We start from the raw sequence: 14,532 nt of genomic DNA on the forward strand, positions 1-14,532 counted from the left end.
TTATTATTTTCCTATAGCACATGATTCAGTCAGAATGAAGGTAACAGATATAAAATCAGTGTTAGAGCCAGTATCAGAATGAAGGTAACAGATATAAAATCAGTGTTAGAGCCAGTATCAGAATGAAGGTAACAGATATAAAATCAGTGTTAGAGCCAGTATCAGAATGAAGAGCAGGTTTAGGCTTGAAGGCACACTTGAAGTCAAAATAATAGTCTGTTAAAGTTTAAGGGTCTTCTAGCTCAAAGTCAGACTGAATTTAAAGGGCTGGAGCGTTTAATCAAAGTAAAACAAAACGGAACAGCTTTGTGTTTTTTCACAATTACCTAATGACTAGTTATTGTTATTATGTATCTACTGCCGTGAAGTAAATTATGAAAACTTGACAGGATAATAATAAGAATCTCTCTTTAAGAAGCAGTGTTAGTTTAGAGGATGAAAACATTGATGTTTCAAATGACAGGTGATTACAACATACCAGTAGAAATATCAGTTTGTTCTCTCATCTATTTTTTCTCCAAAGCAGCACTTTATCCAAGAAGTAGGTTTTGGCTCCTAATCTAAATTCCTTTCACCGTCCACACTTTCTTGTTTTCTAACAGTGACAGTAAATACTTACGTACCCTTCATAAGCAATCTGAGATTGATGAGCTAGAGTTGGGTTCACTTTCCACTCCATGTAGAGTATTAAATCTCACTTTTTTGTTTTCTAACAGTGACAGTAAATACTTACGTACCCTTCATAAGCAATCCGAGATTGATGAGCTAGAGTTGGGTTCACTTTCCACTCAGTGCAGAGTATTAAATCTCACTTTCTTGTTTTCTAACAGTGACAGTAAATACTTATATACCCTGCATAAGCAATCTGAGATTGATGAGCTAGAGTTGGGTTCACTTTCCACTCCATGCAGAGTATTAAATCTCACTTTCTTGTTTCCTTACAGTGACAGTAAATACTTACGTACCCTTCATAAGCAATCTGAGATTGATGAGCTAGAGTTGGGGTCCATGATGGAAGACAGAGAGAACTTCTTACAGAAAGCGATTGAATGCTACTTAAAGTGTCTTCAGCATGGAAGCCAAGATCATGATATGAGAGTCTTTAGAGTTTGTTCATTGTGGTTTGATAACTCATCAGATGACTATCTTAATCAACTCATACAGGTTGGTAGTAAGGCTTTTACAGTCCTTTTCACACTACTCTATTCCCAGGGGTTGATAATGTCTAGCCCCTTTCACACTACTCTATTCCCAGGGGTTGATAACGGCTAGCCCCTTTCACACTACTCTATTCCCAGGGGTTGATAACATCCAGCCCCTTTCACACTACTCTATTCCCAGGGGTTGATAACGGCCGGCCCCTTTCACACTACTCTATTCCCAGGGGTTGATAACGGCCGGCCCCTTTCACACTACTCTATTCCCAGGGGTTGATAACGGCAGGCCCCTTTCACACTACTCTATTCCCAGGGGTTGATAACGGCCGGCCCCTTTCAGGGGATGATAATGGCTGGCCCCTTTCACACTACTCTATTCCCAGGGGTTGATAACGGCTGGCCCCTTTCACACTACTCTATTCCCAGGGGTTGATAACGGCCGGCCCCTTTCACACTACTCTATTCCCAGGGGTTGATAACGGCCGGCCCCTTTCACACTTGGATCCCTTCATCCCTGATCTAACGTGGCAATTGGCCATACCCCTCAAACACCTTTTTTGCTTCTTGAGTAACTCCGGCCTGTGAAATCTCCGCTTTAAAGTGGAATTCTGCTTTTTTCATTTTCCCATTTTGCGTTTTTCTTGCACTCTGCTTTTTTTCCCATTTGTTTTATCTTCTTTTTTTTTCATTCGAAATAGATCATCAAGCAGCACGTATCTGGAATCGGAAAGCACTTTAATTGCGATTTGATTTTGACATGTGAATCGGGGGCTAGACCCAGTAAAATGCTCTGCGTTGGTCTTTCATTGGAGCCGTTGTTAATTTTTCGTTTAGCGCGATGTCCATTATACATGTACTTCAATGTCATTGTTCCATTGCACCAAGAGAGGGCGCTTTACTGAAAGCTGTATTAAAAAGCCAACACCTTGAGACAAGACTAGGCACACATGGTCTTCCCACACAACATACGTATGTTGTGTGTGTATTTTGCGACAAGGAAGGTAAACAAATTATATGCCAGTCAGCGTTCTTGCATAGTGCTTGTGGAATATCTGTCTAAGCAATGTAATAAAAATATCTTGAGAATGAGGATGCACAACACATTGTTACAATGTAAGAATTGTAGCCTATGTTTCTGTGAATGTTTTGTCTGCGCTGCAGTTTAAAATCTTTCCTTGTAGTGCTGGTCCAAAATCGAGACAAGTTTCCCGATAGCCCAAAATCCGGACAACCGTTTTCTGCTGAGTTTTAAAGGTCACCTTAAGCACATCATAAAACAGCAGTGGGATTTGAATTAATTTTCCCTCCCCAGGGTTACATTTGAAGTTCTTCTCATGTAACTGCTATTTACTGTGTGTTTGTTTTCTTCAGGAATCTTGTGAGAGAATTGAAAGTCGTAAGTTCTTACCCATGTTGTATCAACTAGCAGCTAGGATGACCACAAAGACTCAAGATAAACAACTGTTTCATGAAGTACTTAATGAGGTAAAGTCACCCAAGAATATTAATATCACTAAATAGTATACAAATAGTGCAATGGACATAATCATTTCAGAAATGGAGTGATTAGGAAGATTTAAACGATATTATTATTGTTATTAATCTTTGTATTTAACAATCTTCAGTTGATAGAGAAGATGGCTAGGGACCATCCTCATCATGTACTGCCTATTATTCTAGCTCTTGTTATTAATCTTTGTATTTAACAATCTTCAGTTGATAGAGAAGATGGCTAGGGACCATCCTCATCATGCACTGTCTATTATTCTAGCTCTTGTTATTAATCTTTGTATTTAACAATCTTCAGTTGATAGAGAAGATGGCTAGGGACCATCCTCATCATGCACTGCCTATTATTCTAGCTCTTGTTATTAATCTTTGTATTTAACAATCTTCAGTTGATAGAGAAGATGGCAAGGGACCATCCTCATCATGCACTGCCTATTATTCTAACTTTTGTTATTAATCATTATATTTAACAATCTTCAGTTGATAGAGAAGATGGCTAGGGACCATCCTCATCATGCACTGCCTATTATTCTAGCTCTTGTTATTAATCTTTGTATTTAACAATCTTCAGTTGATAGAGAAGATGGCAAGGGACCATCCTCATCATGCACTGCCTATTATTCTAACTTTTGTTATTAATCATTATATTTAACAATCTTCAGTTGATAGAGAAGATGGCAAGGGACCATCCTCATCATGTACTGCCTATTATTCTAGCTCTTGTTATTAATCTTTGTATTTAACAATCTTCAGTTGATAGAGAAGATGGCTAGGGACCATCCTCATCATGCACTGCCTATTATTCTAACTCTTGTTATTAATCTTTGTATTTAACAATCTTCAGTTGATAGAGAAGATGGCTAGGGACCATCCTCATCATGCACTGCCTATTATTCTAGCTCTTGTTATTAATCTTTGTATTTAACAATCATCAGTTGATAGAGAAGATGGCTAGGGACCATCCTCATCATGCACTGCCTATTATTCTAACTCTTGTTATTAATCATTATATTTAACAATCTTCAGTTGATAGAGAAGATGGCAAGGGACCATCCTCATCATGCACTGCCTATTATTCTAGCTCTTGCTAATGCAAACAAGGATGCCCTCATCACTGCATCTAAGACTACAGGTAGACTGGCCCGTACTCCCTCATCAGTCAAAGACTCAGATACCAGCCATGCTGATCAAGTAAGTACAACGATTCATCTATAGTTTGTTTATATACAACGTCCAAACAGACAAGGAGACTGGCGGCATTGTAAGTCATCCAGAAGCTGAAGCTGATGGTTTGGAACTCTATTGCTCCTTTTGAAGTTAATAAATAGGCGACTCAAGTCTTACTCGAGTCCAAGACAGCAACTTGATTCAACAACACTTCTTTGACAGCATTTCAGATGGAACATTTCCCTGGAAGATTTGCACAATTTAAACTTAATAACATTTCATAGAGCTGCTAAAGAAGAACATTTCTGCTCAGCAAACATAAGCAGGATACCAGTCATAGATGCTACATATAACATGGTATTTTGGCTGATAACAATATTCTGGTAATCAAGCTACATTTTGTGCATAAGCAGCTCTATAAATTTGGCACCTGAGCTATCAGCTTATTTATACTAAGAAATCTGTTCAATTTTAACAGTGAATAATTTTGTACATTGACCTTTAACCTTTAGGCCAGAATGCAAGCAGCTAAAGGCATGTTAGAGCGATTGAGATCTACTCCTAGTATTCGTGATATTCTTGCTGGATTAGAGAGACTATCTGATGCTTATATTGAACTGGCTTATTGGGATGTCTCGGATCGCAAGAGAGAAACAGGTTTGTATACACAGTTTCTTACCCTACAGTAAGCACACTGGACTCAAGCTCTGGTGTTTCTCATCAGCACAGTGTGGGTTGGAGTCATGGTCATGACTCTTGTGTACTTAGGCAAGACACTAAATCATTATTGCTTTGTCCTTAGGATGGTATTATATAATAATAATAGTATCACTCAGTGACTCTCATGGCTTCAGTATCGGTATTCTTCCTGCAAGGTCTGCGGAGCTACGTTTGTAGTATGAGGCATATTCCGTTACATAGCACAATGGAATGGTTTACAAAGTGCTGTGGTGCAATATGGTGCTGATCAGACCAGGAACACCAGGCAAATCTCTTTTCTTTACAATAAGAGCACTAGCTTCTTGTACTTGCATTACACCATGTACGGACCTACAGCAACAATAATGGTTAAGTGGCTTGCTTAAGGTCACAAGTTTCACGACTGGGTCTCGAACCCACACTCTGGTGTTCTTATCCACTTGGCCACGACATGCCAGTTTTCCAACTGACACACACGGCGGGTCCATTGGCTTGGCAGAGCATTGCATATGAATGTTTAACACACCAATGTGTAAATAACCCATTAAGGAATGCTCCTATACTTTGGTATAATGCTACGGTCCAGCAGAACATTCTTGTAGTCCAGTGGATTGTGAGTAAAGGGAGGATGTTGTATTTGGCCAGTGGATGTCAAGTTTCTATGTTTTTTTTACGTGGACAATAAATAAATCTATTCTATTTGTTCTATTCTTGCAGTTAAGAAGCAGAAGAAACTCCCTGACATTACAATAACAAAAAAACCTATAAGTCACTCTTTACTTTCCCCAGGAGCCATTCGACTTCCCTCGACTCAACCACTGACTCAACTAGAGCACTTACAACATGTTGCCATGCCAACCATGGAGGTACCTATTGATGCAAACTGTCGCTATGACAACATAACTTCGATTGAAGGTTTTGAAGGGACGTTCAAGTTAGCTGGAGGGATTAACCTTCCTAAGATTATTACTTGCATCGGATCAGATGGGATCAAGAGGAGGCAGCTTGTTAAGGTAAGAAAGGAAAGCATCATCCAAAACATTTACTGTAACACTCCTAGCTCCTTGACTCTACTTACTGCAAGTTAAAGATAACACTCTCAGTAGAAAAAGACAAAACCAGACAAAAAAGACTTAATTTGTAATGATCACGTGCCACATTGTGGTGTGTCATGGTGAAATGGTTAAGAGAACCCAACTAAAGCTCTGGTGTTTCTGATCAGCAGAGTGTTGGTTCAAGTCCTGGTCATGCCCCTGTATCCTTTAGCAAGATACTTTACCATAACTGCTTTGTCTTCTGGATTAGACATTAAGCTGTAAGTCCCATGCACTACAATTGGTAATAACTGTAAAAGGACCTACATGTAGAACACTTAAGATGGAAGAGTAGGGGTTAACCCTAGTGTTTCTTGTTCACATAACAAGCACCGTTGTTTACAGGTTTCCTCAGGCTTGGGAGCTACAGTGATTATGTTAGGGGTTAACCCTAGTGTTTCTTGTTCACATAACAAGCACCGTTGTTTACAGGTTTCCTCAGGCTTGGGAGCTACAGTGATTATGTTCACTTATGAGGTATCCTTGATATCATTACCAGAATTATTTAGCAATAATAGTAATTCTCAACTTAAAGGTTTGGGTATTTACGAATGGGAATAAAAGAGTAGTGACTCAGCCGGTTTTAAACGACCATTTAAGACTTTGTCACTGCTTGCTTTTTGGATTAACTAATGACAAATATTCTTACATAGGGGAAGGATGATCTGAGGCAGGATGCAGTCATGCAACAAGTGTTCTCATTGGTCAATAAGCTTCTTCAAAGAAATCAAGAAACAAGAAAACGGAGACTGCAAATCAGAACATACAAAGTAAGATTGTAGGTCATTATCAGTCAAAGGTAGAAACATAGCTAGTTTTTCAAAACCTTGAGGTTGGGCCTAATTGTTATGATTGATAATTATGGAAATTCCAGACATAACAAATTATCAAGATATCAATTATATGATGAACAAACCCATTTTACAAGTTAAAATAGCATTCATATTAATAATGTTCACTCAAGTAGCTTCTAAAACACAATAAGCACTTTGAGATAATAAAGTTCTTTATAAGACTGGGTTATTATAATTACCTATGTGGGATAGCCCCGGAGAATACCTACAACCACAGAATGTGACCTTGTTAGTTTTTGTTTCTTGGCCTTTAGATTGTACCTCTTTCTCAGCGTAGTGGCTTACTAGAATGGTGTGAGGGTACAATGCCTATTGGTCAATATCTCATTGGGAATCAAAGGACTGACTTTGGAGCTCATAAACGCTACAGACCTCAAGATTGGACATCCATGGAATGCAGATCTAAAATGGCGGTAAGTTAGAAATATTCAGTAAGAATTATAATAAGAATGGCTTTCATGTTTCCCTGATCAGTAAAGCATCAATTATCATGAGAGTTGTATTGGTCATTCACATTGGTTAAATTGCATAAGAGATGCAGAGGAAGACCGATTTGACCCATTACACTGGCATTGCTAGCCCTGGCAAACTTGCAGGAACTAGCTACCCCTGCTTTGGAGTTGAGTCAAGAGAGACTATCAGGGTTAGCATAACAAGTGTTTATTTCCCAGAAAATTTCTTTGAGAACTAATTTGACGTGTTCACATTTGAATTGTTGTAACCCTGGTGTACTCTCTTTAGAAAAAGCTACCCCTGCTTTACAAACCTGTCATTGGTTGAGTGTTTTGAACCACAACGATGCCAGGCTATGCAAGGGGGTCTACAGTATGTCTTTGACTGTTTTTACAGACACATAACAAAGTTGATAAATTAAATTTTAAAAAACTTATGTTGTGATGTTTTTACTCGTAGCAAGCGCACAAAAGCTCTGAACAAGGGAAGAAGTACAGAGAGTATTTGGCTGTGATGGCACATTTCAAACCGGTGTTCCGTCATTTCTTCTTGGAGAAGTTTCCTGACCCTGCTGTGTGGCTTGAGAGGAGACTAGCCTACACAAGAAGTGTAGCTACATCCTCTATTGGTAAGACAACTATTTGTTTGTCAGTGAGCAGGTTGTTGGACATTGTAGTGTCAAGTTGCTACATTATATTTGCTTGAGTCAAGAATAGCCTACACAAGCTACGCTTGCTGTTCAAATATTCATGTGTTTGAATTTGAATAAAAATGATTTTTTAAGAATTATTATGAACTAAGACTTGAAATTTCAAAGAATTTTTAATAGTGATTCACCCATTACAAAATCTGTACTTTCAAACACCTTCTTTGGCGAAAAGAAATATTTCCAATTGTATTTATTTGTTTGATTGATTGTTTATTAATTTTAGTTGGGTACGTTGTTGGTCTTGGGGACAGACATGTACAGAACATCCTGGTGGATTGTAACCTGGCTGAGTTGGTGCACATTGATTTAGGTGAGTAAATATTCTTGATGTCCTCATCAAAATTAATAATCTCTTCACTTGTGTTTGGCTCTCTCTGGGTTCTATGTCTATAATATGCATTGATCATGTGAGTGTTATAAGCAGAGATGCATGGACAGATGTTTTTATTAAAGATAATTGCCCTAGTTGTACAAATCCAGTGTGATTCTAATGTATTTATAACCCAGTTGATAATGTGAGAATCTAATTCAGTTGATAATGTGTGATTCTAATGTATTTATAAACCCATTTGATAATGATTGATTGTATTCAGGTGTGGCCTTTGAGCAAGGAAGGATTCTACCAACTCCAGAGACTATTCCCTTTAGGCTTACTAGAGATCTTGTTGATGGAATGGGTATCGCTGGAGTGGAAGGGGTCTTTAGGAGGTAAGAGAGACCCCCCCCCCACTATTCCCTTTAGGCTTACTAGAGATCTTGTAGATGGAATGGGTATCGCTGGAGTGGAAGGGGTCTTTAGGAGGTAAGAGAGACACCCCCCCCCACTATTCCCTTTAGGCTTACTAGAGATCTTGTAGATGGAATGGGTATCGCTGGAGTGGAAGGGGTCTTTAGGAGGTAAGAGAGACACCCCCCCTCCCACTATTCCCTTTAGGCTTACTAGAGATCTTGTAGACGGAATGGGTATCGCTGGAGTGGAAGGGGTCTTTAGGAGGTAAGAGAGACACCCCCCCCCCCTCCCACTATTCCCTTTAGGCTTACTAGAGATCTTGTAGATGGAATGGGTATCACTGGAGTGGAAGGGGTCTTTAGGAGGTAAGAGAGACACCCCCCCCCTCCCACTATTCCCTTTAGGCTTACTAGAGATCTTGTAGATGGAATGGGTATCGCTGGAGTGGAAGGGGTCTTTAGGAGGTAAGAGAGACACCCCCCCCTCCCACTATTCCCTTTAGGCTTACTAGAGATCTTGTAGATGGAATGGGTATCGCTGGAGTGGAAGGGGTCTTTAGGAGGTAAGAGAGACACCCCCACTTTTCCCTTTAGGCTTACTAGAGATCTTGTAGACGGAATGGGTATCACTGGAGTGGAAGGGGTCTTTAGGAGGTAAGAGAGACCCCCCTCCCACTATTCCCTTTAGGCTTACTAGAGATCTTGTAGATGGAATGGGTATCGCTGGAGTGGAAGGGGTCTTTAGGAGGTAAGAGAGACCCCCCTCCCACTATTCCCTTTAGGCTTACTAGAGATCTTGTAGATGGAATGGGTATCGCTGGAGTGGAAGGGGTCTTTAGGAGGTAAGAGAGACCCCCCCCCCCCCACTATTCCCTTTAGGCTTACTAGAGATCTTGTAGATGGAATGGGTATCGCTGGAGTGGAAGGGGTCTTTAGGAGGTAAGAGAGACCCCCCCCCCACTATTCCCTTTAGGCTTACTAGAGATCTTGTAGATGGAATGGGTATCGCTGGAGTGGAAGGGGTCTTTAGGAGGTAAGAGAGACACCCCCCCCCACTATTCCCTTTAGGCTTACTAGAGATCTTGTAGATGGGTATAGCTGGAATGGAAGGGGTCTTTAGGAGGTAAGAGAGACACCCCCCCCCACTATTCCCTTTAGGCTTACTAGAGATCTTGTAGATGGAATGGGTATCGCTGGAGTGGAAGGGGTCTTTAGGAGGTAAGAGAGACACCCCCCCCACTATTCCCTTTAGGCTTACTAGAGATCTTGTAGATTGAATGGGTATCGCTGGAGTGGAAGGGGTCTTTAGGAGGTAAGAGAGACCCCCCCCCCCCACTATTCCCTTTAGGCTTACTAGAGATCTTGTAGATGGAATGGGTATCGCTGGAGTGGAAGGGGTCTTTAGGAGGTAAGAGAGACCCCCCCCCCACTATTCCCTTTAGGCTTACTAGAGATCTTGTAGATGGAATGGGTATCGCTGGAGTGGAAGGGGTCTTTAGGAGGTAAGAGAGACCCCCCCCCCACTATTCCCTTTAGGCTTACTAGAGATCTTGTAGATGGAATGGGTATCGCTGGAGTGGAAGGGGTCTTTAGGAGGTAAGAGAGACACCCCCCCCCCCCCACTATTCCCTTTAGGCTTACTAGAGATCTTGTAGATGGGTATAGCTGGAGTGGAAGGGGTCTTTAGGAGGTAAGAGAGACACCCCCCCCCCCCCCACTATTCCCTTTAGGCTTACTAGAGATCTTGTAGATGGAATGGGTATCGCTGGAGTGGAAGGGTCTTTAGGAGGTAAGAGAGCTGCTAAATGAAATTTCTGCCTTGATAAAAAGAGGATTACCAACCAAATTTCCACATGACTTTCAGGATGAGCAAACATAAGCTGAATACCAGTAACAAGCAATATGCAACAATTGGAAATGTTGTTTGTAATCCTGTTTTTATCAAGGAAGAATTTTCATGCTGAGTAAATTTTTATGCTTAGCGGCGCTATGAAATTGGGCCCTGGGCACAATTTGATGGCACTGCTTATCATATTAAAGGAAAGTGTCAGCGCTTATGGAAGCAGGAATTCCACGCAGCCATCAAGCATAGTTCATTGGTTAGCAGGGATTTGTTTTTCTTGTGCACAAGGGTTGTCCACATTACTAGACTATCTTCACTTGGCACAGCTAGTGCAGAAACTTGGTGCTTTCTCTGTAAGTGCAGTATTCACTGGTAAGTTGAATGTTTCAATCAATATAGTTTTTGACAATGATACTGATTCCGAATTGCTTTGATTGTTTAGGTGTTGTGAGAAGACAATGGATGTAATGCACAACTCACAGGAGGCTTTGCTCACCATACTCCAGGTAAGGTCATAGGTTACCAACATGTAGGCATTAATTATCCACTAGTAGGGATCTCTGTGTATACAATGTGTATAGTGCTTTGGGTAGGTAGCATTGCCCCTCATTGAGACCACTTTATTTCACTAGGTTTTGGTCACACAAGTTGTTATTGATAGTTCCTTTTGCCAGTACCAGTGTATCTCAAAGTCAAGATCCATGCCTTTTGGAGAAGGTGTCAATGATCTTTATGTACATGCAGTAGTCCTAAATAATAGACAGTTCTAGTGGTGACTATTTATTTTATAATATCTTTACATGTATAGAAAGTAGTGCATTGTGCTATGTAATGATTATAAGTGCCTCCTATTTTATAGATTATGCCTCATTGAGTTGGTACCAGTGCCTCATTGAGTAGAATTAAGTTTCTCTTATTGAGTCTGTCTGGGTACTAAGTGTTAATGGTTCATGATGATTCTTTTACTACTCATCAGGTACTTCTATACGACCCTCTCTACATCTGGACCATGTCTCCACATAAAGCCATTGCACTCCAACAGCGCCGCGATCGCAACGACCCCGATGCCTCAGACCTCAACACCACCGCAACAGACCTTCCAGATGGTGAGACAACCTTCAAAGGTCAAGACAGTAATGATGGGTCAGAGGTTAACAAGGTAGCTGAGAGGGTGGTACTAAGATTAAGGCAGAAGCTACAGGGTGTAGAGGAGGGGGTCGCAATGAGTGTCAAAGGTCAGGTCAACAGATTAATCCAAGAAGCTACTGATTCTAAGAATCTATGTCGAGTCTTTCCAGGTTGGCAACCTTGGTTGTAACATGCAGGGCACAAGTTTACTTAGCATGGAACATTTGTGCTTAGCATAAACAGGTTACCTGTTGATTGCGTTTGGTTCATTGCTAACCATGATAGCATGGAACTTAAGCAGCTCTGGATGTAGGTGTGGAGTCAGTGAGTCAAGACTTTCCATTCCGCCAAATCGTACGATGCATTTTACTGAATAACTTTGTATTCAGTTTGTATTGGAGTCGTCCTTGCCAGTGCAACACTGCACTAAAACAAAGTACTAACAAAAATAGTTTGCTGCAAAAATATCTTTATATTGTATTCTTCCATTTGTGAATTGTATACCAAGTTGATCATCAATTAATACTCATAAGATTCACCCAGCATTTGGATGTCTCTTAAGATTATTTCTCTACACAGAATCTCTATCAGCAATAAGTTCAAGTAAATTTACAAAATTGTTGTTTATCCGACATAGCTTTATAGAAATCTTTCGCTTTTCTGAGAGATGATCAATTTGACTGAAGTTGGATTTCATTAAAACTTTAAAAAATATTCAATATTACATTTATATCGATACAAGTAAACTTGGCATAATTTCTTTTTAGATGTGCAGGTATAAAAACCCAGAACACTTATAGGTTTCCCCCGCCTTCTAAGTTTCAATGATTAGTTTCAATCATTAACTTCGCTTTTGAAGATTCCTTGATTTCATTACCATAAATGAATAATTAATAATCATTCTTCACACTGAGTTGTCTTTGCCAGCTAGTTTTCATTTGTATAACTATCATCATGGTGTATGAAGAATGTCTAAGCTCAGGGCAGAGTGGCTACATGACATATAGAGTGTATTGCCTTATAATGTAAAATCTTTAACCATTGTGGAGCTACTGTCATTAAAAGGATTTGTTGCTTAAAGGGAAGGTACACGTTTGGTAACTACTCAAAACAATATGAACTTAAAAACTGACTTGGTAACAAGCATTGGAGAGCTGTTGATAGTTTAAAACATTGTGGGAAACAACTCCCTCTGAAGTAACGTAGTCTTTGAGAAAGGGGTAATTTCTCGCTAAAATAATAAAAGACTTCTAGCTAGAAGTCTTTTATTCCTATCTGAAAGCACACAAAATTCGTCCAACAAGGGTGTTTTTTCTTTCATCGTTTTCTCACAACTTCGATAACCAATTGAGCCCAAATTTTCACAGGCTTGTTATTTTTTGCTTATGATGGGATACACCAAGTGAGAACACTGGTCTTTGACAATTACCAAACGTGTACAGTGCATTTAAAGGTCATGTCACACAGGTTGATTTTTACAGCTTGGAGTAAAAGGAAGACCTCATCAATACAAGAGACACTCCTATAGCTTTCAGTTACTATCTCCAAGAAACTAGTAAGAAAGCTGGAATGGGAATGTCTTTTCTTGGTACTGGTTGGCTGTAAATTACCTCATCACGTGTGACATAGCCTTTAGATTGGGCGCTTCGGGCTATTACGTGTTTCCTATGAAATGAATATGTTTTAAAAGTAGAATATAATGATCCATACAAATATGCCTCAAAACTGTGTGGTTTTCTATTTACTTGGTCAACCAACACAGTCCGTCATTTTGTGTTGTCAAAAATTTGAATTTGACAAGATGGCGGACTGTGTCAGTTCATAAAGTAGAAAGAGAACACTCAATTTCAAGGCTTGTTTGTGTGGATCATTATATTCTACTTTTAAAACATCTTTCCATCCGTATTACTTTCCTAAGAAATGCTTTGTATAGCCTGAATTGCCCTAATTTGAGGCACCGTGTTCCTTTAAACCAAAATATGCAATGCATATTGTCTCAACTTGTGATATTCAGAACTGTTTCAAATAAAACAATAAAATAGAAAGACAAAGCCAAATCCCATTGGTCACCATTTATTTATTTATTGATTTGCAAAAATCTTTCACCCTCGTGTAAAACAATGATATGTTTATATACAATGTACTAAAGATTAGGGTTGACATTTTGGGCTTTATAAACAAGTGGTTTAAACTGTGCCAGTAAGGTCACAGCATTGTTAATAATGCACAACGCAGAACACACTGTGCATCATTTTGGGAGTCAATTCCTTTGTGTTTATCCTGATACCCAAAATGGCAGACAGGATAGGCATGTGTTAGTGCGCTGTGCAGTGAGTTAGTGTTTAATGAAATCTTGGATGGTAAACTTATTCTGTTAAGTGAAAGTTTTGTGCTTAGCTACTTTTTGTGCTTAAGCAGCTCTATGAAACTAGCCCCTGATTATATCATCTGAATGACGCATTATACTAAACCTGATTACAAATAATTGAATTTGTATGGAAAAAATAGACATAAATATTGGTCAACTACAAAATGTGAATTACTCTGCCAACATTTATCTTATAGATGACATGGTATGAAAAATTAGTGTTAATGTAAATAAGTTTGTATCATTGGTATTCAGGTTTGGCTCAGTGGTTTCTTTCTGTGCCCATCTCTGTGGTGTGGACCCTGGTTCGAATCACATCTCAGACCAGAGCCTTGCATGTGGATCAGGGTTTTCAGTCCCCATCAGGTTGTGTGGGTTTCCTCCATTTGAGTTTTCCTCCCATATCTAAAAGTTACATTTTTTCATTATCTTTGCTACACTCAAATATCTTGAGGCCTTTGGGTCACACTTAAAGGCTCAGGTTCCAAGGTTTTGTTACCAGACACATATTAATGATAATGATAATGAATAATCATGCAACTATTACTGTATTGATTTATTGTCAATTATTATTTGAAACAAGTCATTTGAATCAGGTGAGGTTTGCGGTGACATTATGTTTAAAATCTCTCTGAATAGTGGTGGTTATGAGAGGAGCAGGAATGGTTCTCAGAATCAGTTCTATCCAATACCTCCATTATGGTGCTAACAATTTAGTTTTTTTCCCCATTCAGTTCATTGTGATCAAAGTGAGGCTTGGAGGTAATTAGTCTGGCTCCTGTGTATAAGATCAGATTCTATGATTATTATTATGCATGATGG

General features: G+C 39.5%; 2 protein-coding genes across 3 annotated transcripts in view; one reads left to right on the forward strand and one right to left on the reverse strand.

Annotated features, from left to right (window-relative positions):
- The window catches only part of LOC139946807 (serine-protein kinase ATM-like), a 67,171-nt gene extending 52,653 nt beyond the window's left edge, over positions 1-14,518 (forward strand). The window contains exons 49-60 of the mRNA XM_071944515.1: positions 945-1,164; positions 2,529-2,642; positions 3,693-3,857; positions 4,346-4,490; positions 5,322-5,545; positions 6,280-6,396; positions 6,735-6,893; positions 7,393-7,561; positions 7,866-7,952; positions 8,236-8,350; positions 10,657-10,720; positions 11,191-14,518. Of these exons, the coding sequence (XP_071800616.1) occupies positions 945-1,164; positions 2,529-2,642; positions 3,693-3,857; positions 4,346-4,490; positions 5,322-5,545; positions 6,280-6,396; positions 6,735-6,893; positions 7,393-7,561; positions 7,866-7,952; positions 8,236-8,350; positions 10,657-10,720; positions 11,191-11,532 (1,921 nt within the window). The 3' untranslated portion in view covers positions 11,533-14,518. The remainder of the gene's footprint in view (positions 1-944; positions 1,165-2,528; positions 2,643-3,692; positions 3,858-4,345; positions 4,491-5,321; positions 5,546-6,279; positions 6,397-6,734; positions 6,894-7,392; positions 7,562-7,865; positions 7,953-8,235; positions 8,351-10,656; positions 10,721-11,190) is intronic.
- The window catches only part of LOC139946812 (SWI/SNF-related matrix-associated actin-dependent regulator of chromatin subfamily A containing DEAD/H box 1B-like), a 97,652-nt gene that overhangs the window by 72,053 nt on the left and 11,067 nt on the right, over positions 1-14,532 (reverse strand). The window lies entirely within an intron of this gene.

Source organism: Asterias amurensis, chromosome 14 (genome assembly GCF_032118995.1).
Source record: "Asterias amurensis chromosome 14, ASM3211899v1".
NCBI lineage: Eukaryota > Metazoa > Echinodermata > Asteroidea > Forcipulatida > Asteriidae > Asterias > Asterias amurensis.